Below are 26,862 nucleotides of genomic sequence, written 5' to 3'. Positions count from 1 at the left end.
CGCGCCGGAAATGGACTTACAGAGCGAGCCCAAGAAGTCGCCGAGGTCTTTGGGCTTGGGATCCGGCTACGCTTTGGTCCAGAGCTTTGCCGCATTGGTAGGCGGCTGTCGCCATGACTGCCCAAGGGAGCCTGGTGGCTAACCGAGGCCGGCGCTTCAAGTGGGCGATTGAGCTGAGCGGACCTGGAGGAGGCAGCAGGTGAAGTGCTGGGCAAAGCTCGATATCAGAGCTTTCATTGTAGAACTACCCCAAAGGAATAGGATCTGAGCCCTCAGGTACAACTCTGTTAAAAAGACGACTTCTGGGGAGCTGATGGCTTCTCTGCCGTGGAGATTTCTGTGTCCAAAGGATGCTTATTTCATCCTTCCCCGTAGGCCAGGATCTGACGAAACCACGGGAGGGCTTGGTCTAATATAGGTAGATGCATCTGAGGATCTTTATTCCTATGATGAGAACAGGAAATGCGGGATATGAAGTGTGGGAGGCTACAGCCTTAGTTTTTTTTGGTTTGGTCTGTAGGGGCCGAAGTGACCGGGGCGGTGGCCAGGGAGACTCACTGTACCCAGTTGGTTACTTGGACAAGCAAGTGCCTGATACCAGCGTTCAAGAGACAGATCGGATCCTAGTGGAGAAGGTACAGAGGTATAGATGTAACCATAGTCCTTGAGCCAGTTCTGAGCTACACACCTACCTCTTCTTCCAGGCAGCACATGGATATCTTACTGAAGATGGCCCTTATCCCGAATATTTGGTAGCTAAACTGCTTAAGTGTTACATTAGTTGACCGTATCAGCTCCAAAAGTGCTAATTGGAAAAATAAAAGATGGTTGAACATAAGGTATAATAAAAGTAGGTTGAAAATTATCTGTAGGGGCAGCGCATTCCAGTTGAAGTCCATTTTCTACTCTGGTACCCTTATACCACTCATCCAATCTGTCAGAGTAGGCTGTTGGTTCAAATAGATTGAAAATCTTATTTCTTTTTGCTTTAATCGATCATCCTGGTCTAAGTCATTCCATCTCCTACCACTTTGCCTTTTGTTCACTCCTGTCCCCAGAATGACCTCCTTGGTGCTTCTTAAATATGCCAGGCAACCTATTTCAGGCTTTTTGTACTTGTTCTTCCCTTTTCCCCCAGATTCCTTTATGATTTGCTATCTCATCTCCTTTATGTTTCTCAGATGTTACTTTTGTGGTGAAGTCTACCCTCATGCCACTCCCTGTCTTATTTTCTTATATTTCTCCATATCATTCATATATTTTATTATCTCTTTTTTTCCATTGTTGTAAGCTCTATGAGAGCAAGATGTTTGTCTCCCAAGTGCCTGCAACAGTGCCTGGCACTTTTTTCCCTCTCAGCCTTAATACTGCTTTTCAAAAAACCCCTTTGGCTTTCTTGATGTTGAGCAAATTTCATTAGTTTCTGCTCTCATTTTGATTTCCTTCCTTTCCATTTCCTTGGGTCTCTAATTTTTTATTCTTCGATTTCTTGAAATGCTTAGATACTACTTTTAGTCTTCTAATATGTATTTAAAGGTGTAAATTTCTCAAAGCTCTGGGTCTTACAGTTTTGATATATGGTATTGTCTTACAGTTTTGATATATGGTATTTTTGTTATCAGTTAATACTTCTTTTTCCATTGACATTTCTACTTTGATTAGTGGATCATTTAGAGCACATTTGTTCATTCTAAGACATAGGAAAAAATTTCTAGTTATCTTTTTGTTACTGATTTCTAGCTCAATTACATTATAACCAAATAATATGCTTTGTATGATTTGAGAGTTACTGACATGTTCTCCATGGCTCAGTTGTCAGTTTTTGTAGATGTCCCATCTGTGTTTGAAAAGAATGTAAATTCTGTATGTTAGGTGGTGTTGTATGTCAGTTGGGTCAATAATGTCATTCACATCTTACATATCTTGATTTGTCTGTTCTATTAGTAAATGTGGTGTGCTGATATACCATTATGTGGATTTTATCTAGTTCTTCAGTTGTAGATGGGACAATGATAGGTGCAGAAGTATAAGAACAAAAGTAGGGAAGTCTCTTCTTTACCTAAAGTCATGGGGGAAAAATGGTATCTGGAAAACCCATAGGGAAACACATAAAATAGTGAAGAAGCCTTATTTTAGTAGACGAGCAAGGTTCCTGTGGCAAAGTTGAGAGAATGGCAGAGGTGGTGCAATTGAGGAGTTAGCTGAGAAGCACAGAACTGGGAATTGTGTTCATTTGACTTTAACGTCAGTGATATGATAAATGTGGAACTAAGGATAGTAATCAGTGGTTAAAACTGTGTTTGTTTTAGCGCTGCTGGGACATTGCCTTGGGTCCCCTGAAACAGATTCCTATGAACCTCTTCATCATGTACATGGCAGGCAATACTATCTCTATCTTCCCTACTATGATGGTGTGTATGATGGCTTGGCGACCCATTCAGGCACTTATGGCCATTTCAGCCAGTAAGTATTTTTTTTTGCCAGTAAATATTCTTGAAATAATAATCCACCCTAAGCTTTAAGAATCACAGGCAAACTCTTTGGCAAAACCCACTGTAAATCTTTGGCACAGCTTGCTCTTGGCTAGTTGCAGTGCAGGGTGGTGATGGCAGTGGTGGTGGCATGAGGGGGAAATGGTGCTTGTGGGTTTTTGTTCACCTTTAATGGTTCTATTGCTATCTTAGCATGGGGCTGTTTGTATTATTTATATTAATATATGGCCTGATTCATACTGAAGAAAAAGTTGTTTTGGTTTTTGACACTTTCTGTTACCCCAACAGCTTTCAAGATGCTAGAAAGTTCAAGCCAGAAGTTTCTTCAGGGTTTGGTGTATCTCATTGGGAACCTTATGGGTTTGGCATTGGCTGTTTATAAGTGCCAGTCAATGGGACTGTTGCCTACACATGCATCAGACTGGTTAGCCTTCATTGAACCCCCTGAGGTAAGGCAAAAGGAAAGTTAAATTTGGAGCAGCTCTAATGTACAGTAAATAGCTGACCCATTTGATGGTGGGGGATCACAGTTGGTATTAGAGCTCATTTCTTAAATAAGATCCATTAGGAATTTGAGAGTTGTTATTCTTAAAAGATAAAGTAAAATAGAGCTTGTGATTAAAGTAGTAAGTACTCAATTTAGGAAGTTATTTCAACACTCACCATTAACCTATTTACTTTTTCGTTTCTCAGAGGATGGAGTTCAGTGGAGGAGGACTGCTTTTGTGAACTTAAGAAAGAAGCACCTGGTACCTATATATCTGGATTCTTTATGCCCAGTGGCTCCTTCTCAGCTTATTAACCCTTAACATTATCTTCTGCTGAAAAGAACCAAAAGCTCTTTTTTCCATGGTGAAAGACAATGTATATATCACTACAAACACACAAAAACTATACCACAACTCTTGACTGAAAATAAGGTAGAAAACTTTATTTATGTTTCCAGTATAGAGCAAAACAACAAATAAAACCATGACTATGTAAACAAAAGAATGGTTGTTGTTAAATCAAGAACCACAGCAGCATCTCCTTTTAATAAATTAAATGGTTGAGAACAATACTAAAAAAAAAGTTGCACAAGTTTTTCTTAAATCTATTCTTCTTAATATTTCACTTCTATTTAACACAAGCTGGGACATAAAAATTCCGTTGGAGATACTTGTGGAAGATGTGAATTCAGATCGTACATGATGAAAAGAAAAATAAACCAGACCAAAAAAGCGCATAAAATGCTTACAGTGTAATAACTACTTTAATATCCACAAAAATGGATTTTTAACACGTTTGGGGGAGTAAGGATTGGCAGGATTGCTGGGGCAACAGGAATCGGAGGCAACGGAAGATATAAAGTGGTGATCTTCCCCGCCGAGAGGAATTGGGAACCTGTCAAACAGATGCTGCGATTCAAACTTCAGTTTTAAGATAGCTATGCAACACAGAGGGCCAGCAATTAGAAAATGAATATTGTCATAACCTGCCCTGGTAAAGTCACAGCTAAGACTTAAAAGCTGGATCTCATTCAAAAAGCAGGAAGATGTCTTTCCTTTTTCTTTCTGCTTAAAACACATAGCCCCCTCCCCTAAGATGCATTCTCTTGTCAAGTTTTCAGTATTGCTTTATTTGCAGTGATTAAGAGACAAGACGCTTTGCAGACAACATAAGTGACATGTAGACATGAAATGCTCTAGACAGAGATGAGTTTAAATCTGGCCCAAGAACCGCTTCCCCATGTAACAGTGATTGTTTTAGGGGCGCAGTAGGGGCTATATTAGCAGCCACTAATTCCATTATCCCTTTAAAGGATTCTTACAGAGCTCCAGCCACAAAAGGCTCTTCTAAAAACTAACCTTATTTTCTGCCCACGTTTTTTCTATATGGAAAAGAATACATATACATGTATCACTTTGGCCAGAGGGTGTAAATATAAAGGAATTCCTGGGCAAGCTGACTTTAGAGCACGGGTCATTAATAGCTTGGGTCCTCGGGGGCTTGTTCTGCTACTGCCGGACTCAACTTAGCAATGGAGTGTTGCAATGGAAGTTGTAAACAATGCTTCTACCCTCTGCAGGAAGCAGCAGGAAAAAAAAAAAACAAAACTTACAACATGCTACCTGACTAAGCTTGGAGATTTAAAGAAGAGGAAAGGGAATAAATTAAAATAACTCAAATTTCTTAAGTCATATTGAAGGGTTTTTCTCCTCTGTCCATAAGGGTAAAAATAGTCTGCAGACTATGGAGCAAAGCAGCTTGCTCCATGTCCTACTGGTAATCAAAGACTGGCACTATTTATCATTCATAAAATGAATTTCAAAAGCAGCCATGAATACAGGCAAGATAGTTTCTTGAAATACCCTATCTATCCTGTAAAATAAATGAAGACTTCACATAAAATTACCACTCAGCCACACAGGGTAGCTTACCTATGCTTCAAAGTCAGATGTTTTGTGATTATTAAGTTAGCAAATTAGTGAAGTTTGCACAAGTATTTTCTTGACGCATTTTGAGTTTTCTGAAAACAAAACATAGCAAAATTGGAGAATTTTTTAGTTCAGATCCAAGTTTCTGCAGTCAGAATAAGGAATTGAAAAAAAAAAAAAAGCTCATACTTTGAGCACTGAGGCGCATGCCTCAGGTCTTCACTATGGCTTTGGGAGTAAGTCCACAGGTTTCTTAAAGAAGTTTCTTGAATCAGGCCATTGCCAGTTACACCACTTCAGTGAAGCAGGTAAGAAGAATAGCAGCAGCTCAGTAACTTTGGCACTATGGAAGGAGTATGGCTCTAAACTTCAAATTCCACTGCTGGATTCCCCCTTTGAAGGACAGTCCAAAGGTTTAGGGAAGGATTTTTGCCAGTCTTCCTAGCGTTTGTTACTATGATTTTTGATCTGTGCCTATAATCCAGAGGACATAAAAGGGAGAAGGAAAGGAGAATCTGTTGGTCAATATGCATTATCATCTATATTTCCTGGATAACAGCTTATGTATTTTGCCTATATCACATAGGTAACTACAGACTGTATTTATCCAGATCTTGATAGATAACTTTTGGAGTTCCCTTTGTTTGTCCATTTGAAAAGAACCTGAAAGAATTTTTACTCAGCCTTCTAAAGAACAATTTCCATGGTAACAGTGCCTGTATTACAATCCTAACCACAGAATGGGTTTTGAAAAACAGCCGAAATATATAATATACTATGTGTACCTAAACATATTTTGGGGGAATCTTGTTTCGGAGGAAGTAGAGGCTGCAGTTTCATGTTTCAGTTTTTACATATTAGTACCCTAATATAAAATTAAGAGTCCCAGAGAGCAGTGGATGCACTGATGAAAATTTTCATCTTGGCCTGCCACAGTTACCTACACAAAGATGTAAGACCCCCATGTACTTGGCCATGAATTCCTTAGTATGATGAGGCTGTCTCTGGCTGTTACCCCTATGGTGCCATCTTGAATCATGACTTCTAAGACTCATCTTTAATTTCAGATGTGTACTTGTGTATTTGTCTTTTGACTTCAGTTGACTTTCTAGCATCTCTTTTACCAATTTATTTTATTGGTTTAGTTTGTTCATCCTAAATTGCCTTCATCTGGAACAGGCATGGCTTGCAGGCCTTGAGCAGTGTTCTGATGTTGAGGGAAGATCTACTTCTTTAAGGACAGCAGGTCATATGGTAGCGAAGAACAGATCGGTTTGTACTTTCTTGCACAAGGACTTGAGGCTCAGCTCATTAAGAGTTCAGTGTGATGTATACAGAATGCAGGTCTCTAGTTGATGGGAGTGGTAATGAAGAGCTGGCACTTCCATGGAGGATAGAATCCTTTTCAGAAGGTGAGGCCAAGCAGAGCCATTCAGGAGTAGATTATGAATAAATGGTGATCACTTCACTGCCACCACCTCGGACAAGAAGGACTCGCTCTAGTCCTTCAGTGAGTACTTCCAGGAACTCCATGTCTTCAGAAATTGTCAAGGAGACAACTAAGTAGGAAAAGAGCATTCTTACAACCTGGCATCATGATAATCTGAGTTTATCTGACTACAAAGCTGAAAAATCAACAGGCTTAATTATTATATAGTCAGAACTGGAGAAGTCTGAACTCTGGATTCAATTCAGTTCTGTGAAGTAATCTGGGGATCTAGTCTCTTGGCATAAATAATATTAATGCAAAAGTATTTCCCACTGGTTAGATTTTTCTAACTTATTTTAAAATGGGGGAAACCCACAAGTAATGTGTTACCAGTACACAGTAAATAAGCCAAAAAGTAGAAAAAGCCACAACAGGGTAGACTGTAAGATTCCAAGAGAGAATCCAAGTAATTTCCAAGTGCAGCTCCTAGAGTTACATTTTTTTCCTGCCACTTCTTTTTTCTGTTTCACTGAAATACAGATGATTTACTCTTTGTTTGCTTTTAACCTCTTTTCCTTAATGGTACTTGTAGAAATGGACCAGTCTTTGCTATTTCAGTGCTGAAGGGGCCCATAAAAACAGTCCTGGAATTAGAGTATGAGGACGAACCCTTGTCTCTTCCCCTCAGTTAGAGGAAGTTCCCCTTTAACTTCCTCCAAGAGAGACTTTGTGAAGTGGGAAGAGCCTGGAAAGGGGAAAGGATATGGTGTTCCATCTCTAGGATGATCAGAAATGGTTCTATATACTGAACATTAAAAGTCATTGTGCAGATATACCACCTAAAAAATCTGTTTAGGGTTTTGAGAGAATATTACATCCAACTCCCCCAAAGAAGCATAGTATCACTACTTAGTAAGGATCCTTGCCTGAGACTTTTAACAGTCTTCCCTTCTCAAGAGGGGAAGTCATAGACAGTGACCTTTATAGTTACTCAGTGTCTCATCTAAAACACATTTAGATTTTCCCTACCAGCAATTCTGTCAGAAAGGATACAGTTTTCGTCACCCTCAGGGTTTCGGGGTGGCCCTGGCATATTCAACAAAACCAGCTTTGCTTCATGGGACTTGTTAACTATAACCTCATTGAGCTTCACTGCTGTATGCATCCGCCTCACATTGGACTGGTCCCTGGAAGGGGAGGGCGAGGGGTTAGAAACAGAAGTGGGTTATGGCAAAGAGAAAACTAAGGCATATCGTCAACTCTAAAAAACTTGAGATATTAAGAGGTTTTTTGCTGAGAGTATGAGTAATATAATGAACAAATGATTGCCTTAAAATATTGATATCATGGGTTTTCTCATTCTGTGTGTGCTTGTTTTATACCAGGAACACAGTATGGGCAGGAAGAAAGATGGTTTGTGTACAGTATTAATTGGTGGCTGGTATGCATAGGCCAATAACAGAAAGATGGCTGGATCTGGGTGAAATGAAGACTAGATTCCATCCTGTGTACCCAGGCAAAGTCGCATCTGTGGCACTAACGGGAATACTACGTTAGGTTTGAGTTGGAAACTTACGGACGCATGTTAAGCAGGTCCTGGAACCCTTCCATTGACTTGGCCTTTTGTCCCCGAGACGCCATATACTTGTCTTTCGTCCACGTCATGTGCACCTTCTCCTGATAAGTCTCTGTCTCGTCATCCTCGTCAGAGCCAATGCTGGTCAGTCGTAGCATTGAGTTCCGATCTTTCACCAGCTGTGCCTGGGGGAGGCCCAACACATCTATGATACTATACCTGTTTTCTCTCATGCATCATCTTTAATTATTTTAAAATGTGGCTACTGTAGAGTAACTAATAAAGCAACTAAGGAAGAATCTGTCATGCTGTGAGAATACCATCATCCCTCTCAGTGAAAGACCTCCCAGGCCAGGATGAGGCCAACGTGGCAGCCTCACCTCTCGGTCTCGCTCCGTCTTGGACAGGCGCATGTGCCGCAGCATCTGTGACCTCTGCTCCATCATCAGGGTGCGCTCGTAAGTGTATGCGGATATGTCACTGTCATGCTGCCATACAGACCACACAGATAAGCACAATAAGCTTCAAGGAATGAGCAATAAGCACAAAGGAACAAGAAACACATACTTTCACTTCCACTCACTAAACAAGAGCAACTATCACAGTATCAACCTAGTTTTCAGTTTTTGTTCAGTCATTGAGCTACGTAAAACAATGCTGTGGCCTGTAGATCAAATCCAGAGCTCTGACTCTTTCCCACAATCTAACCATTACATATGTGTTTCCTTGAAACACAAAACACAAAATCCTATTATTTTAATACTGCCAGGTTATTAAAAAAAAAAAAACCTATGTGTGACTTTAGCTTGAATATATGAATAGAAACTTAATGAAACTGTATTAAGACAAGAATCTGGCAGAAATAGAAGGACTATAATAAACAAGAAAGCAAAACTAAAAATCGCCACCAAATACACACCACATATGCACTACACTTATCTAAATCAATATACTGGAGTCTTGTTGGAACTAAGGGATTAATCCACATTTGCAGCGGAAGAAATTCCCAGACTAGAAGAGATCCTAGAATGACAGGGTGGGACATGGGGGAAGGGTAGCTTCTCTGATCTCAGACTCAGCTTTCTCACCATCTCTACCACTTCCACCTCTGCCTCAATGCGAAGGTGATACAAGAAGGTGGCCAGGTCCTTCTTCATCTGAATACTGTTGTCTTCTAGCTGGGCTACTGTGAAGATCCGTATGCTGCATTTTCGCCACACCTGAGAAAGTACCATATATACATGGGAAATTAAATGCAAAGAAGCAGAAAAAGAGTTACTCAGATGGCATTTTTGCCTAGAACAACCTTGAATAGTATCAAGGTATTTGTTCCTAGCTTCTTACTTGCTATATTATTGTACTTGGGCAAAAGTTTGACTATGAACACATGAAATACAGTTTAAGAGAGTTCTTATTTAACAACAAGAAAAAAACTGGCAAAATGGAAAAGACAGCATGTGATACATTAATAGGGTGCTTTAGTCAGACAGCATACTAATGACACCCTGCAGACTCTACTATTTTTTTTTCCTCTGTGGCAAAAAAAGTTCATTGAGGAAGGAACAGAAAGAACAGAAAAAAACACCTCAAGGGAGAGGTGGGCCAAGTCAACAGACACTGGCTATATTTACTATTTTAAATCTCAGTCTTACCAAAGAATGAGCAGGACACACATACCCCTTAGGTTTCCAGCACTTTGCTCTTTTTTTTTTTTAACAGGACATGTTCACTTGTTAATGTTTTTTTCACAAGGGCTCATATGTAGCTTAATAAACTTGCTGAATTTCCCTTGGAGATGGTTAGATATCAACTACAAAGAAAACTATTTCTCATAAGGTTGAATCTGGGATCATGGAAGGCCAAGAACAATCTCCAACATTTCTAAGCCCCAACATTATAGAATTAAAGGAAAAAAACTGTCTAGTGAACCAACCAGGACAGAAGTTGAGGGAGAGAGACTTTTTTTTTTAAAAAGGTGTCAAAATACCTTATGCTGTTTCAGTAGGAATGGTAATAGCATGAGCATCCCCCCATCATGTACAATCCACCACACATCAATGTTGCCCTCAGAAAACTGCTCCACATTGCTGGGAAAGAAGGAGATGTTTTTGGCCACCAGCAGGGCCAGATGGGCAGCAGTTGTCACTCGAACTGTGCCTAGAGAAAAAATAGAAACTTGGGATAAGCAGAGATGAATCCTCAGGCTTGCCTTGCTTCCTACCATGTCCGCAAAGAAAGGGTAATGCCCTTTTACAGTCTTTTGTTTACACAGTAGGTTATACCAAATCAAGTAACAAAATTTATTAATAAAAATCTGAATAGCCAACAGAATTAGACTGAGACCTATGATTTACATCACTAGGTGTATTCTGATTACTGTGTTTCTACAGTGGGGTATGTGAATTTGGGAGATTTTGATGCTGAAGAACACTTCCTCCAACTCCTGTTAGAATGTCAATGTGGGAGATCACACCTGGAAATATGACAATTTCAGAGATAATTCCAAACATAAGACTTGGCAAGATAAACAAGTGATGAACATTATGTGAGGCTGGAGGAGGTGAGTAGAATCAGTTATTACTACTAACAGTTATTTGCGCTCTGTCTGCTCAGTCACTCAGTCATGTCTGACTCTTTTTGACCCCACAGACAGTAGCCCACCAGGACCCTCTGTTCATGGAATTTTCCAGGCAAGAATACTGGAGTAAGTTGCCATTTTTTTCCTCCAGGGGATCTTTCCAACCCAACGATCGAACCTGAGTCTCTTGCATCTCCTGCACTGGCAGGTGGATTCTTTACCACTGTGCCTCCAGGGAAGCCCCTAGGTGCCCTTATAAGGCTACGTTTCAGCAATGACAGAATTTCTACTGTACAAGGCTGGAGAATGGGGTCAGAGTATATCCTCTATTTGGGCCCTCAAGATAGTACAAGAAGTGGTTTGTACCAATAAAAGTCTTCCAAGCTCGAGCATCTTCACTCTGGCGCCAGCCATTTGGCCATCCCATCACCACTGTGTTGTGCTTCATGCCCCCAAGGCCACACGACTGGATGAGGTGGGAAATGCCCTCCCTCAGTTTGGCGGCCACCACCAGCTGTGAGAACCCTTTCACCTTCTCTGCCTCCATTAAATGCTTTATGGTCTGAAAGAGAGAACCAGAACCTCAAAATTAGATTACTTTATCCCGGGTCTTTTAACTTCTTACTTCTTCTCCATATTATATTCCCCTCCTCTTTCCAAACTCTGTATAAGGTCGTATCTTGTACAGAACAATTAAAAAAGTTTAATTTATCCCAATGAAATTTTATTATCCTTTGCCTTTTCACTTTCTGGGTGCTTACTACATACATAGATAGTTGTCTACATGTAGATACTCTACATTTCCCTCCCTTCTGCTTTTCTTTCTAACATACCAAACAAATTGAGAACAGAGATCTTCACAAAGTGAATATTTGGTATTCCTTAATGGCCCAGGGTTAGTGTGAACATAATCTTCCTTCCTCAGTGTCAGTCTTGCTCTGACTCCTTTACTAGAAATTCAATATGATGATTCAGTTTCATCATATTGATTCAAATTCAATCAATATGATGATTCAGATTCAGTTTCACTTCAGAATTATCTCCGGTATGTTTTATTTCCTTGTTTCTCCTATTTCCGCATTCTTTTTGATATTTTAATGGTGATGATTAATGACACTTGTATCTCTTTTACTTCACTCTCTTGGTGGAATGGTGAAGGGAATAATGGTATGGAAAATGGATATGATTTACCCAAAGGCACAGATTAAGTCAGGGTGTATCTAGATTAATCAGTGTCTCTTGATTTCCAATACTGTGCTTTTCATTTATTTTTATGATCATTCTGGACTAATGTTTCTTCAGCACTTCTAGTTTTAGTGTTTCAAAGCTAAACATTTCATTTCATTCCAAAATGAAACCCAGTAAATTAAAAAAAATTTTTTATTATATTTACTTGTTTGTTTACGCTGCGCTGGTAAATTTTCACTGCGGCACTCAGACTTCTCTAGTTGTGGCATGTGGGTCTAGTTCAATGACCAGGGATTGAAACCTGCCCCTCTGCACTGGAAGCATGGGATATAAGCTACCTGACCACCAGGGAAGTCCTTCAGTAAAAATTTTAAAATGCAATTGAAACTTCCCCAGGGTAGTTCTATCTATTGCTTATAATAAATATTAGAATGGAAACTACTTTCTTCTTCAGAAAGAACTTTAATTCCCATAAGCTAATCAGACTTAGCAAAAGAATCCTGGTTCTGCTACCATGTATTAAGATTAGTAAAGAGGAAGAAAATGTGCTCATTGCTCCTTGGTGTCACAACTAAATTGACAGGAATTATCACCATGGTTCAAGGGATGATTTATTTATGTGATTTTTCTCAGGGCCGAGTCAATGTCTGGAGTCTATTTGGAAATAGTGCTTAGCCTTGATAATCTTATAGTTTAGAAAGTGTTTGAATGGGAAGAATAAATTATTATCTTCTGGTTCACCTTATTATTTGGAGAATATGACCATACAAGTCAGCACAAGAAGGACACCTCCTAGGTTGCTCAGCAAAGGGATCAACTTAGAAATCTGAGGTCTTATGATTCAGCTGAACGAAACCATAAGCTAAATTAAATTCTACTAGGTCATTAAGCCTTGACTGTTACCTGCTCAGCAGCTAACGCTTCACCATAGTTCTCCAGGAAGTTCCCGACGATGACAGAGCCCACAATTGTGAGACCCTTTCCTGCCTTAAGCTGTGAAGCAAAGGTGAGGAGACGAGGATGCTTGACGTGTAGGTCTTCATCTAGTTTCAGCAATACAAGCAACTGAGGCCTGCAAAGAGGTTGGCAGGGGGATGGTAAGATGAGAAAACACTTTGGATCTGAGGAAAGAATGACAATCCTACCCTTTAATTTAGGAGATCTGAATAAAACATATAATTTGACAGAAGTAAGAGATTAGAGAAAATGATGAGGCTATATAGTCATTCTGAATTTTCCCAGTATTATTTCAAGTTGATCAGTCGTGAAGGAAGAATTAAAAGGGTAGAAGTCTAGATCATATATAACTAAAAGGTCACAGAGATCAAGGATTTAGAATCAGTCAAAACAGGTTCATTACACGAATTCCTTGGGTCACACAATTTCCTTATGCTGTAATCAATGAAGTACACAATTCTGTGTGCCAATTCTGTTGATTTTTTTTTACCTCCAGTTTTTAGTGTGTGGTGGTCCTTCCTCCAGCCTAAGCAAAGCAAATCGGGCTGCACTGAGGGACAGCCCGCGGATACCATCACCCCATTCTTTCTCAGCTCTGAGAGAAAGGGGCGAAAACAGCAGAGACAGATTTAAAATCTAGCAAGTACAATTTCAAAAACTAAAGTTTACTTTATTTAAAAGTAACATACACACAAAGTAGATTAAAACTTGTATTAGCTATTTATATGATGCTCACTACTAACACAATGAACCCACTGTATGCAGATCAACACTATGCTCCATCAACACACTGAACTGTACAACAGTTCAGAATAAAGGCTGAGAGGGTCACTCACTTGTCCTGCGATGTAACTGCTGAAAAGCAAGAATGCTAAATAGCAATTTGGATTAGGAAATTACTACAGATCCAAAGTTCAAATTATTTCAAAAATAATGCACAGGAAGCAAAACTCAACATAATCTAAATCAGAGTGTTATTTATTCCTAATTTGGGCAAGCTGTTAATGAAGTTGTTACAAAGTTATTCAGGACTGATTTATTTTTCATCTCAGACACAATTCCTTGCCTGAAGAGATAAGCAAGAATATTTATATTTATTTAATACTAATCATTATTGGAAAAGACTCTGATGCTGGGAGGGACTGGGGGCAGGAGAAGGGGATGATAGAGGATGAGATAGCTGGATGGCATCATCAACTCGATGGACATGAATTTGGGTAAACTCCAGGAGTTGCTGATGGACACGGAGGCCTGGCATGCTGCGATTCATGGGGTCGCAAAGAGTCGGACACGACTGAGTGACTGAACTGAACTGAATCATTATTATTTCAGTACCTCCTTTTATTTTTTCATTGATCCATATTTTCTCAATAGTTTCTCCTTATGATCAAAATTTAGGTACAGATGAATGAAGTTATCTGGATCCCTAATGTAATTTCACTGGTATGGCTCTAACCAAACTAGCCAGTTTCCATAGTTTTAGCATCAATGAAGACTGTATCGAGACTCACCCTTGGTACTCGATGTATTTGTAGATCATACCAGCTATTACCATAGCTACGATGGCATAATACCAGGAAGAAATGAACATCAGAGCCAGACAGATACTCATTCCCATGAAAGAGAGTGCCCTAGAAAATTAAAGACAAAAACAAATAAAAAATGTTTTTTCTAAGCAGCTATAAGAGAAGCCTGTGATAAAGGTGCTTCTTAAACTGGTGAAAAATTATTTTTTAAAACTCCAATATGTTGTAGACAGAAACTCTGTAAAACGCAGTAAAATTGAATTACTAGAAAAAAAATGTTATGTTTGGAGGCCGTGCCAATGTCAAATTGGTATAAAAGTTTCTAAACATCTTTTCCCATGTGTGTGGTGGGGGGCGAGGGGAGCACCGTGCCATGAGGCATGCAGGACCTTAGTTTCCCCAACCAGGGACTGACCCCATCCCCCTGCAGTGGAAACACATAGTCTTAACCACTGGACCACCAAGGAAGCCCTTTTTTCTTAGTTTTTATAGTTATCTTATCATGGATTGGCAACAATCAATAGATCTGCACTGAGCCCCAAAGCATCCTTGAAAAGAAAGTGGAAGTGTTAGTTGCTCAGTCGTGTCTAACTCTGCAACCCCATGGTCTGGAGCCCACCAGACTCCTCCTTCAGGGAAGAATACTGGAGTGGGTTGCCATTCCCTTCTCCAGGAGATCTTCCCGGCCTAGGGATTGAAACCACGTCTCCCACATTGCAGGCAGATTCTTTACTGTTCGAGCCATAGGGAAGCTCCTTAGTGCTGATGTTTCCCATTGCTGGAATAATACATAAATGAACCAGGATGCTACAAAAGCCATCTGCAGTTACGAGGACAATTAATACCTACATGGCAAAGCAGGGATGGGACATGCAGTCAGAATTATTAACAACTCTATGATCTTTAGAAAAAAAGCATTTCATGTGAATATTTCTAAAAACTTTATGAAAATTTATTAGCATACCTGCAGAACCCACTGAAAAAAAATCTGCCATTAGTTTCCTTACTTTACATAGGGAACTTGGAAGAAAATAATGAAATTCTTGTTTTGATTAAATAAATTAGACAACTACATTTACTGAAGTTGTACTGTGTAAAGAATGAACTAAGTTGTATGATAAATTTCAAAGAACAAACAGAGCAGTTGTTAATCTGGCGAAGATTAGATCCAATGAATGAAAATATAGGGTGTAAAGAGAAAGAGGAAAAAAACCAAAAGCAACTGGTAACACAAAAAAACGTTCATAATGAACTTTTAACTAACATTAAATCTAGAAAGAGGATTAATGGTATTAAGATCAGCTGATGATCTAAAATTGTGCCAGATAAAGGTCACATCACTACCCACCCCTGGTAAGTGAAGCTAGAAAGGGATCAAGGAAAAAGTCAGCAAAGAGGAATGTACAAACAAGTATATAATAGGACATATTAAAGAACTTATAGCTATGAAAGAAAAGAAATGGGATGGTAGCTAAAAATGTGATAGTTCCTTTAAGGACTGAGATGTGAACACAACAGCAACAGCAGTAGCAACATTTCATTAAGAGCTTTACTACGTACCAGGCACTGTGCTAAGCACTTTAGATTATCTCAAAACAATCCTATGAGATAGATAATACGATTAGTCCCATTTTATTAATGAATAAAATGAAACTTTATGTGGTTATGATGAAAGCTACAAAGCTAGGAAATAGTAGAGCTAAACTTGAACTTAGGCCATCTGATGCCATAGGCTCATACTCCTTTTTTAAAAAAAAAAATACTTACTTGAATGTGTTCTTCTCTTTTAAAAAAAAATAATTTTATTTATTTATCTATTTATTTTTGGTTGTGCTGGGTCTTCATTGATGCACAGGGCTTTTTCTCTGTTGTGCAGAGGATTCTCATTGTGGTAGTTTCTCTTGTTGCGGATCACAGGCTCTGGGGCGCTCAGGCTTTACTAGTTGCTGGACGTGGGCTCTAGAGCACAGGCTCAAAAGTTGTGGTGCATGGGCCTTGTGGCTCCGCGGCATATGGGATCTTCCCACACCAGGGATCGAACCCATGCTCCTCTGCACTGGCAGATGGATTCTTTACCACCAAGCCACCAGAGACACAGCTCATACTCTTTAACTAAATAAAATTGTCATAAGGAAGAGAGTCTGAGAATGAACACTGAGGAAAACTGATGAAGACAAGAGGATAAATGGAAAGGAATGAAGCTCAGGGCTCAGCTAAGATGTAAACAGGCAATCCGATAAGCAAAAGGTAGGTTGTTTTAAACTGAGGAACACAGCAGCCTGGAAATATTTATTTCATAGTTTTGACCTTTATTCTCAATTGAGTATTATAAGCTATTATAAAACCATGTATTAAACTTATTTAACTAATCCAACAAAGAAGAAATGAGAGCCTGAACTATGTACTAAAAAACCACAGTAGGATGCTGGAAATTCATGTGAACACAGGAAGCTAAAAGAGACAGTATGAAACAAATGGCCAAGAAGAAAACTGGATTGAGAGTTCAGAATCTCCTAGTTTTCAAGTTCAATGAGTTCTCTCCAAATATGGGGAAGAAGAAAAAAAGCAGACTTACCAGTGGTAGTAGCGGAACCGGGGTCTCCAGTTGGGTGTTCGAAGCAATGTTTGCAAGGCACATGCCAAATTCACAAAGAGGTAACACATGAGAAAAAACCTGGCAGAATAAAAATGTATGAGGAATGATTATTATTGTAAAATAATTCTTCAAGGATTATTTTAAATAACTAGAGAGCTTCGCTGTATTTAAGCCTTTGTTCTAGCCCACTAGCCTTTGATTAAGAATAGAGTGTAGAAAAACTTCACCTCCCCACAGACTTGCTCAACCTTCTAAGTTCTCACGCAGTGAAAGACACTACCACTTTTTATCCAGTTACTCTTGGGGTAATACTCAGTTTCCTCTTCACTACTCAACCTTAGTTCTAAATTCACTTATCAAGTCCCATGGATTCCCTCTATTTACAAAACTCTAAACTTTTTCCCTCTCCTTTCCACCTCTACTTCTATCAGCATAGTTCAGGCTCTCATTTGTTCTTTGTTGGATTAGTTAAATATGCTTCCAACTGGCACTGGAAACTTCCAACTTCCGGCTCAATTTTGGACTTCCCTGGTGGCTCAGACGGTAAAGCGTCTGCCTACAATGCCAGAGACCCGGGTTCGATCCCTGGGTCGGGAAGATCCCCTGGAGAAGGAAATGGCAACCCACTCCAGTTCTCGTGCCTGGAAAATCCCATGGACGGAGAAGCCTGGTAGGCTACAGTCCATGGGGTCGCAAAGAGTCAGACACGACTGAGCGACTTCACTTCACTTAACCTATCTTTTATACAGAATTAATCATTATGAAATAGAAATATGACCATTTTGTCCTCTAAGGATTATCCACTACTTTCAGGAAAAGTTCCAGGTCCTCTGTGATCCACTTCTGCTTACTTCCCTGCTCTGCACTTACCCTACCCACACCTTCCACTCTCAAAGTCAGACTTTCACTTCTCTGAATGCACTGCACTATTTCATCTCTTGATTCCTTCACACACATTCCCTGCCTGGAATTTCTTTCACCCCTTCACTCACCCCTTCACTTCATGATATAAGCATCACTTCCTCCAGAAAACCTTTCCTGATTCTCAGTACAGAGGTGGACCACTGTAGAGCTCATAGAGCATGCAGTGTTCACCCTGACCACAGTATTCATCATACTAGACAAGCATCACTGGTTTCTTTATCTACCATCAGTTCTCTAAGGTTGTGTCTTAGTCATCTTATGCTTATCCTCAGCACACTGAAAATAACCTAGAGGGCCAGAAAATAAGCTAAGCTTTAATGAAAGTTTTCCCCCTCAAATTATCATAGTATCTGTTTTTTGTAGAAAAGTATAGAAACAAAAAAAAATAGGGAGAAAATTCACAATCATAACTGCTAACATTTAGCACTCCTTGCATATTTTACTCTGTTTATTATGTTTTTAAAAACATAGATGAGACCACACTGCGTTTTTTTTTTTTTTTTTTTTCCTAGTCACACTGCGTAGCTTGTAGGATTTCAGTTCCCTGACCAGGGACTGGACCCGTGCCCTTGGCAGTGAAAGCATGGAGTCCTAACCACTGGACCACCAGGGAATTCCCATGAACCTAGACATCACATATGCAACAACAAATGAAGAGAATAACTGGCTCTTACATGGAAAGAATTGGAGCCACGAGATCCAGGGAGGCAATAAGGATTCCCAGTTCTGCAATGGCAGCAGTCAGAAGTAAAGCCCAGGTAGGTTCCCCATTGGCTTTGCTGTGACCAAAAACCTGTGCATAGAAGTGAAGTATCAGACAGATGAGTGTAGGAAATGTTTGAGTCAATGCTCCCTTATTCCTCTATGCTATAGTTTCAGAGATCTTTAAGATAACAGCATTACAACTGTGGTAGCTTTTAAATACCTTTATTCCACTAACATATAAACTCATACCAGAGATTTAGAGGGCTATACAGAGTCTTGTGCTAAAACCCATCTTCATATTATATGGTCCAATAATTCCTAAGCCTATGAAGATCAGTTTCTCCTAAAACTGGGAGAAAAAAGGAAGAGGGCATAGAATAGGGTCACTCACCCTCAGAAAGGGTATAATGTTATCCTTGGCTATAGCCTGTAGCAGCCTCGGTGCTCCTGTGAGACTCTGAAGTCCAGCCCCACATGTGGAGAAGAAGGAGCCAATAACAATCACCCACGGGGATGGCCAAGATAAGGTTCCTACCACCAGATTACCTTTCACAGCATCTCCAAACCTGGGAGAGAAATCAGAGTGGGGACGTTTAACCTGGAAATAACTTTAGATGAAAATGCTAGATAGACATTCACTCAATTTTTTCTATTTATAATTTTTTATGCTCACAGATGAGAAAGGAAAAATACTAGTAGCCTGTATGAAGGAAATGAAGAAAGTACGTTTCCAGCTTTTATTCAGAATGCCAATCGGACACCCTTATGTCTCATAGAGAAAACAGAAACTTAAAAAATTTTTTTAATTTTTGTTATTTGCCCTCTTTTACTTTTAGTCAGTTTTCCAACAGCTCTTATTGTACAGGAAAATCCTCAATATTCAGACAAATTCACTGCTTTATTGAGGAATACTTGCTGCATCATATACAACAACATACTGGCCTCTCTTTTGGGGACCTATATATATGTACTTTCTATTGTTACTTTTGATACACATCTCAGGTGGGTTTTGAGTTTATAACTGTCTTGGTGCTGTATGGGATGATCAGACATAATGGAAGATAGATAGGTGGCTGTAAAAGAAATCAATTACTCACTTGTCTCTGAGGACAACACCTTCAATACATGCACCAAAAAGGACAACGTTGCTTAAATCTAAGACACTGAGAGTCAAGGAAACTGCCATTCACCCTCTAAGATGAACATAAACACTCAGGATATTTCTACCAGTAAAATGAGTGGCTAATTCACTAATCTCATAAATTCTTTCTTGAGTTTTAGAGATGAGGTAGGTAGATTATCTGGGTTTCCCTTGTGGCTTAGCTGGTAAAGAATCCGCCTGCAATGCGGGAGACCTGGGTTTGACCCCTGGATTGGGAAGATCCCCTGGAGAAGGGAAAGGCTACCCACTCCAGTATTCTGGCCTGGAGAGTTCCATGGACTAAGTCCATGAGGTCACAAAGAGTCAGACACGATGGAGCAACTTTCACAGGTAGATTATCTGGTGTGAAGTGAGGGGGTAGAAAGCAGATATCTTTATTACCAGGATAAAAATACTGATCACCCTTGTTCTATGGCTGTTCCTATAACTAAAACTCAAACTGGATCCAGCAAAAGGATACAGACAAAGGAGGTGGTCAGGATGGCGAGGATAGTGCCAATGGGAATGGACTTTTGAGCATCTTTCAGATCCCCAGATCTGTTTGATCCTGCCATGATGCCTTTAAAAAAGGAAAAAAAGAACAAGTTAACTTCTTTAGTTCCTAGACATTGATATTTGAACTGCTATCAAAGGCTAGAGGAAAATCTAGGAATCCCGAGAATATAGCTTTGTCTCCTAAGAAAAACCCCTTCCCTGGTCTCATCACCCATAATACAGACAACAGCCCATGTGCTTACCTGTGACAGAGGGAAAGAAGATGCCCACCAGAAGAGTGAAAGAGGTGGTGATGTCCACAAGGACATACTCATGGTTTAAGCTGCCTAAGACTTCGGAAGATTTGGCTGAGGGCTTCTCAATGATCTCTCCCTTTGGTAGATAATTACTCCAAAGATTCTCTGCAGGGGGATCAAGGGGTATATAAGCAGTAGCAGTACGGAAAGGACACAACTGGATAGTTTTCTAGCCAACAGTATTCTAAATCAGATCTGTCATTTATATGGTTTTTAAGGGTATGTTTGCTTCTACAGAGCACAGATATATGCACATACATATCATAAAGTACACAAAAATAAAAACCTAATGCCCTTTCCCATCTGGTTCAGATGTAGTTTGCCAAATACTTTGGTATGTACAAATACAGTTGCGTTTACCAATGCAAATTAGCAAAAGTTAAGCAGACTAAGCTGAACGCCCTTACAAAGTTTATTTTTTTTTTAAAATTAGGTATCAATGCTAACACCTTAGTGTAAACTTGCTTACATGCAAAGATATTTGTGGACCAGACAGTTAAGACAGAAATCACTTAAGGAAAGAATTTCAAAAATTTAGATGAGTCAGGAAAACACATGTGGGTTTGATGACATTAAAGTAATTCTAGCTGTGGCTGTTGGAAAAACTGACAACTTTACAATGTGTTAACACACAGAATACTTTATTATCTTAAGTTTAAAAGTAATTTCTTCAGCTCTGCTTTCAAGAGCAGTAAATTTTAGCAGACAACGCTACAAAGATGTCCTGAAAAAGGATAAATTCATTAACAGAAAAGCAGAAAGATGTTGAATTGAGTTGTATGCTGAATTTAAGAAGGGAAGTGGTACTGTGGCAGTGAGTGTTGATGGATAATAGAAGAGTAAGAAACGTGTCCCCAAACCTCCTAACTCACCTGTAATGACACCGCTAGCCAATCCAGGGATGCCCTGGATCGAAGTGACATTATTGTGAACAAAGTACTCATCGCAAGTGGCGTTGAAAAACTGACTTGAGTTACAGAAGAAGCCCCACAGCTTTGACGGCACTGTCATGTTGTTAACTTCCTTGGTCTTTGAGCAAACGTCAATATGTCTTGATGAAAGGGTGCGGTTGCCCAGCATGCAGACCCTAAGTGAAAAAGAACAGGAAGAAAACTGAAGCCGAGGAAAAACTATTTTAAAAAAGAAAATAGTTTAGAAATAGGTTAGTATATATATGCTTGCAAAGGAAAAAAAAAATCTCATCTCGAAGAGTTTTTACTGTCATGGGTGGGAAAAGAACTAGCTCTGCAAATGGTATCTTACATTTTCTGCCAACCTAACCCTTACAGCGATCTCACAAAATATGTACCACAGTATTTCTCTGTTGTGGAGGAACTGAAATTTAGGGAGAAAAAGTAGTCTGCCTGACCTCACACAGGTGGTGGGTAGTAGTAACAGAATCCAAATACAGGAACTGTCTGAAGATGCTGTGCTGAATCATCTTATAGAATTTCTACGTTATTAGCCAATTGTTGGGTCTAAAATCGGAGAAGGCAATGGCAACCCACTCCAGTGTTCTTGCCTGGAGAATCCCAGGGACGGGGGAGCCTGGTGGGCTGCTGTCTAAGGAGTCGCACAGAGTCGGACATGACTGAAGTGACTTGGCAGCAGCAGGGTCTAAAATAAATCTTAAGAGTCTTTTTATTCTTCTTACACACACACACACACACACACAAATCCACCTCTTTCATTTTGGTCTAAGAAAAAGCCTTATGCTAATAAAAACCCCTTTGAAAATATATAGAAAAAGGTCAAATCTTCTGGATACTGTTTCAGTGAAGACAGCTTGGCTATAATTAGGCCGTCCCTCTACGGCCTAATAGAAAACTGTTTTTGAACCTAAGCCTAGACCTAGTGGAGTGAGGATATTTAAGGATAATACAAATATAGACTGTTCATTTTTTTCTTTAAACCAAAGATATAAATACAAATAAAAGAATAATACACCCACAGTTAAAATAACTCTCGGAAGAAAAAAGCAACTTTTGAAATCTGCAAAATGATAGCATACATATGTGATAAATCATGTGCCTGTCACTCAGCTTCAACAACTCCCAACATTTCCCAGTCTTGTTTTATGCATTCCTCTAGGTTTTTAGACTTGTTTTGCTGAAATATTTTAAAGAAAACACCACACATGAATTTGGCCCACCAAAAAAGAGGAGACACATCAAAGGAAAACTTGAGGAAAATGGAATTTCCCAAGTTAAGATATAGCCAGAATGTAGCCTTTAGTACTTCTATGACTCAAGTGGATCTCCAGTTACTTTACAGTTCCTGGATAAGCAGACTGAAAATTTATCATGGACTCTTATTACTGACAGCACTTTGCACAGGAGAAGAAATACTGGACTGGGATTCAGCAAATCACAAGGTTTGTGTTCTTGCTCTGCCAATCATTAACTTTGGGGCAAGTCATTTAATTTCTCTGGACCTGATTTTTCATCTTGAAAAATCTATTTTTCAGTAATCAGGTTAAATCAACCTAAGACTGATGAGTGTGATCCCTGGGTTACTTGGATGATTTTTCAAAGACAGTCACTATAACAAGGTGACAAGCAATACTCAGTGCTGGCTAGTTCCTATGCCTCTAGTCAAACGGAAAACAGGTGAGCCTTTGAGTCATATATTTGTACAAACCCATTTCTACTTCAAAGGGTATACATTAAGGCACCTGTACTACTTATGTATGTCATATAATTTATATAGAAACAGATACACATGCAAATGATGTGACATTTATTTGCCTTATTTTGTGACTAGAGAGTTCATTATTGTACTAAATTGTACTATTGTACTAAAATCAAAATAAAAAATTCAGTTGTAAATACTTAGGTAGGAATTAAGGTTTTCTTGACTCTCTTGATTTTTCATTAATAAAAGGAATCTAACATTTAAATACTTTATCAAGGTTGCTGGCAGTAACTATGCTGTTTGAAAGCCTTTCATGAATAGTTCAAATATACATAATCATTATCAGAAGGTTTTGAAAAACCTACTGTCTATATCCAAATGATGGCACAGCTGCCAATTCTATGCTTGGGACATAAGGAAGACGACACACACAGTTTCCTCAGAGGCTTCCTGCACAGATCTAACTGGGCTTATCCAAGGGGGAAATCTCAGTGAAACTGTGAAATTCTGCCTTGAAATGATCACATCACCAGATGCTGTTAACGGCTACCTAATAATGATGCCTAGTCAGAGACACATACGGGAAGTGTGGAGGTGCGAAAGAAGACTTGATGGCTCCAGCGTAGATGGCCAAGATGGACACAATGACACAGGCCAGAAAGAGTGAGGCAAACTTGTTCACATAGCGTACGCCGATGAATACCACCAATACCATGAGGACCAAGAAGGCTGTCCCATAGACACGCATGTTATTTAGCATGGCTGCTGACTCCTTGAGTGCATCGTCACTCTGAAAGATGGCAGCTCGAGGGACGATATATACCTGTTAAGCAAAAAAAAGGAGAAAATGAGGTCATTCAAAGTAATCAAAGGGTTGTTGTTGTTTGCATTTGCTTTCACAAACGAAAGCAAAACTGAGACACAAAGTGACTGGAGACATAGCCTCATTCATGTTTCGATCTAAAATGCCCACAAAAATAGGGTGTCATTGATTAGCCTACATGCTATTCTGAATACTTACACTTCCAAGTGGAAAAACAAGGGATATGTTAATAGCTTATCCAAAGTGTTAGACAAAGTAACTGTAAAGATTATCTTGAGTCCTACTTCTGCTATTGTTACTTTAAATAGTAAAAAATATATCCCAGTGAATAAATAAATAAATAAACATTTTATGTCATTGGGATAAAAACATCAAAAGAAATAAACTTTATTTTACTTTTTCCCCATTAGCACGTCTTGCTTCTGAGACTTTACCTTTTTGGGTGAGGTGGCAGGGTGCTGGTGATGGGGTGGAGGGGAGGGAGTAGGCAGCCAAAGGATACCTTCAACCTCTCTGACTCATACTCCCAGTAGGCAGTCAATAACAGGTCAGCAGTCAATCACTTGATTGATTCCTATAGATGATTTCTCAAAAGCTTTGCTATCAAACAGCAAAATAAGTCCAAGTCTGTATCTTTTCCATACTATAGACCACAATTAAGCCATTACTCACCAGAAATATTTCAATGGCACCAAGGATATACATAGCTGCTGCAAATGTGGTACCAAGATAGAAGCAGAGGCCAACAGCTCCTCCAAACTCTGGGCCCAGTGCTCGGGAAATCATGAAGTATGAGCCTCCAGCTAAAAGGTAAAACAGAAGGTGAACAAGATAAAGAAAGCATGCTAGTAACAGGAATGTAAACAAGTTGTAAAAAAGGATAAATGCTTCAGGCTTTTAAAAACCCTGAATGTGATAAAAAGTAGATTTCCCAGTAGGAAGTAAAAGATGAAACCTTCATACCACACATCTAATATCCCACATAAAGCAGCACAATTTTGTCAGTATTACTAAGAAAAATATCAGATGATATTTACCAGAGGCGTCAGATAGCTGAATAAAATATAAATTCCAACTAAATGAAGCTACAAATGCAGTAGAAATGAGATATTCTAGCTTAAAGAATAAAGATTTTTTTAAAAGACGGTTTCTCAAGTCAAACAGTAGTGCCTGTGGCCAACAGACTAAATAAATAACATTCCTTGGAAGTCTGCACCTCTATCTTTATAGCATAAACATACAGTAATCAGTGACAATCCATGAAATCCAATCTCAGCTACTGACCTGGCACCACTCCATTAGTGGCAATGGCACTCATGGAGATAGCAGTCAACATTGTCTATAAAGAGAAAAGAGAAGGCTGTTACTATTCAAAGACAACATTTCCACACTACTTTCCCATCTGCAGGTCTCAGAGCACCTGTCGGATATTCAACTCTACATACTTACATGGAAGGAGTTCCCTCATACTCAGTGGTATGGAAATGAGATGACGAGCTTCATCACTGCACTAGTCACACTACTGGTATCTGGAGTATTCCGTTAAAATGCTCCTTCATGGTAATCAGTGGGTTAGGTGCTATTAAGAACCACTGATCCTACCCTGATCTTCTAGCTAAAAACTTGGAAAACAGATTGGAAACTGACTAAACACTGGCTACAATAACAAGAATATTCAGTAACGAGAACCACTGGAGACTTCTGAGTTCACAAGAACTGTATTTAAAAAAAAATTACCTGATAGTGGCAGAGTACAGAGTGGACTGCAGATGGGGAGCAGATGGAGGCAGAATGACTTGTTAGCAGGCTAATACAGTGGTTCAGTGAGAGGAAAGGACTGCAGTGGGAGAAGTAGGCATATAAAGAAGGGGTTGGACAAGAGATTTCAGAGGCACACCTCATTGGCCTTGATACCTGATGAGATATTACCAGCAATCAAGGAGTCAAATACGGCCCTCAAGTTTCAAGACTAAGAAACTGAAAAAAAAAATTGAGTTATGAATGATATGGACTATGTCCGCTTACCCTGCTTTGCATGGTACTCAGTTGAGCAAAATGTACAGGGAGTGTGTGATGGTGACAGCAATAAGTCAGCAAACAGCTTAATAATAAAAAAATGTTTATAATAATCTATCAATTTACAACAAAACTGACAGATGTAGCTGGGATACACAGATAAGAGGAATTTAAATTAAAAGAAGACCAGAATGTTCTCAGTATAATGGAAAGAAGACCTGGAAATAACACCCCAATTTCTGGAAAAGGGGTAAGGGATGCCAGTTCAAAATAAATACTTCTTACCCCCAAACAACAATCAGCTGTTTACTGGTCCTGCAGTGGAGTAACACATCACATTTTCTAACACATTTTCTGTCACAACACTAGCATTATCAAATTCAAATGGTTTGTCTTCTGAAGTGTTTGAAGTCAGGGGCTGTATCTTCTACTTCCAAGGGAAGCCTTTCCTTGTAATTTTGAGTACAATATATTACAGATATAAGCAGTCAGTAAGTGACTAAACTGAAAATCCTTTAGATTTTAATACCAAAATAATCTCTCCTGTTGAAATCATGAGTATTTTCCCAGTATGTATTCTTTCTTTTATTCCTTAAGAGGTTAAAGCATGATACTCTTGAGCTCTTGCATGTTCCAGGTGATTTCCAGTGGTCAACTTGGGACTTACACAGCAGCAGCAGATAAGGACAATTGCAAAGGCCTGCAGAACTCCAGCTGTGCCCACCACCCATGTGAGGCGCAGAAACAGGATCACTCCAAAAATATTTTGTAGACATGGGAGGTAGACACCCATGAAGGTACCCATTTGGGGAGTCTGGAAAGAAAGATATTGACAAAAGAAAAAATCATGTAGTCATCTAGAAGAGCTGATTCATCCCTTTACTTTTATATAAAAACTTGTGCCCTAACTATAATTTTAATTGCAAAACAGAGATAAGTTTAAGCAGTATCTTTAAATAGGCACATACAAAATCTCCATCTAACAAATGTCTATCACCATACTTATTATTCCTAGAGATACATATTTTAACTTTACAGAGATCTCCAC

The 26,862-nt window shown here is 39.3% G+C and overlaps 2 protein-coding genes across 9 annotated transcripts in view; one reads left to right on the top strand and one right to left on the bottom strand.

Annotated features, from left to right (window-relative positions):
- On the top strand, positions 1 to 10,072 carry EMC4 (ER membrane protein complex subunit 4). 2 transcript variants are annotated; one of them, XM_061430659.1, is made up of 5 exons: positions 1 to 199; positions 521 to 635; positions 2,310 to 2,463; positions 2,781 to 2,941; positions 3,186 to 10,072. In XM_061430659.1, the coding sequence occupies exons 1-5, from the start codon at positions 114 to 116 to the stop codon at positions 3,219 to 3,221; spliced, it is 552 nt and encodes a 183-aa protein (XP_061286643.1). In that variant the 5' UTR covers positions 1 to 113; the 3' UTR covers positions 3,222 to 10,072. The 2 variants fall into 2 exon arrangements, with proteins under 2 accessions (XP_061286643.1, XP_061286644.1); XM_061430660.1 differs by lacking the exon at positions 2,781 to 2,941 and having other exon boundaries at positions 19 to 199.
- SLC12A6 (solute carrier family 12 member 6) overlaps positions 3,398 to 26,862 on the bottom strand; it is an 84,270-nt gene continuing 60,805 nt past the window's right edge. For 4 of the 7 annotated variants that reach the window (XM_061430648.1, XM_061430649.1, XM_061430652.1 and 1 more), the window contains 21 exons: positions 26,482 to 26,628; positions 25,083 to 25,137; positions 24,471 to 24,601; positions 23,557 to 23,798; positions 21,214 to 21,428; positions 20,288 to 20,446; positions 20,011 to 20,109; positions 19,486 to 19,543; positions 18,780 to 18,954; positions 18,358 to 18,476; positions 16,739 to 16,837; positions 14,149 to 14,268; positions 13,128 to 13,232; positions 12,584 to 12,752; positions 10,859 to 11,054; positions 9,902 to 10,071; positions 9,003 to 9,134; positions 8,295 to 8,402; positions 7,915 to 8,099; positions 7,368 to 7,525; positions 3,398 to 6,468 (listed from right to left, as the gene is read on the bottom strand). In XM_061430648.1, the coding sequence (XP_061286632.1) occupies positions 6,353 to 6,468; positions 7,368 to 7,525; positions 7,915 to 8,099; positions 8,295 to 8,402; positions 9,003 to 9,134; positions 9,902 to 10,071; positions 10,859 to 11,054; positions 12,584 to 12,752; positions 13,128 to 13,232; positions 14,149 to 14,268; positions 16,739 to 16,837; positions 18,358 to 18,476; positions 18,780 to 18,954; positions 19,486 to 19,543; positions 20,011 to 20,109; positions 20,288 to 20,446; positions 21,214 to 21,428; positions 23,557 to 23,798; positions 24,471 to 24,601; positions 25,083 to 25,137; positions 26,482 to 26,628 (2,958 nt within the window). In that variant the 3' untranslated portion in view covers positions 3,398 to 6,352. The remainder of the gene's footprint in view (positions 6,469 to 7,367; positions 7,526 to 7,914; positions 8,100 to 8,294; positions 8,403 to 9,002; positions 9,135 to 9,901; positions 10,072 to 10,858; positions 11,055 to 12,583; positions 12,753 to 13,127; positions 13,233 to 14,148; positions 14,269 to 16,738; positions 16,838 to 18,357; positions 18,477 to 18,779; positions 18,955 to 19,485; positions 19,544 to 20,010; positions 20,110 to 20,287; positions 20,447 to 21,213; positions 21,429 to 23,556; positions 23,799 to 24,470; positions 24,602 to 25,082; positions 25,138 to 26,481; positions 26,629 to 26,862) is intronic. The other 3 variants (XM_061430650.1, XM_061430651.1, XM_061430653.1) reach the window with 1 other exon arrangement.

Source organism: Bos javanicus, chromosome 10 (assembly GCF_032452875.1).
Source record: "Bos javanicus breed banteng chromosome 10, ARS-OSU_banteng_1.0, whole genome shotgun sequence".
Lineage (NCBI taxonomy): Eukaryota > Metazoa > Chordata > Mammalia > Artiodactyla > Bovidae > Bos > Bos javanicus.
The sequence above is the reverse complement of the archived record's forward strand: the minus strand, read 5'-3'. Positions and strand labels throughout refer to the sequence as shown.

Excerpts from the sequence above, each read along its gene's own strand:
- EMC4 (XM_061430659.1), top strand. The coding sequence starts at position 114 with ATGACTGCCCAAGGGAGCCTGGTGGCTAACCGAGGCCGGCGCTTCAAG. Across the intron at positions 636-2,309 it reads ATCGGATCCTAGTGGAGAAG|CGCTGCTGGGACATTGCCTT; the intron begins GTACAGAGGTAT and ends TGTTTGTTTTAG. Across the intron at positions 2,464-2,780 it reads ACTTATGGCCATTTCAGCCA|CTTTCAAGATGCTAGAAAGT; the intron begins GTAAGTATTTTT and ends TTACCCCAACAG.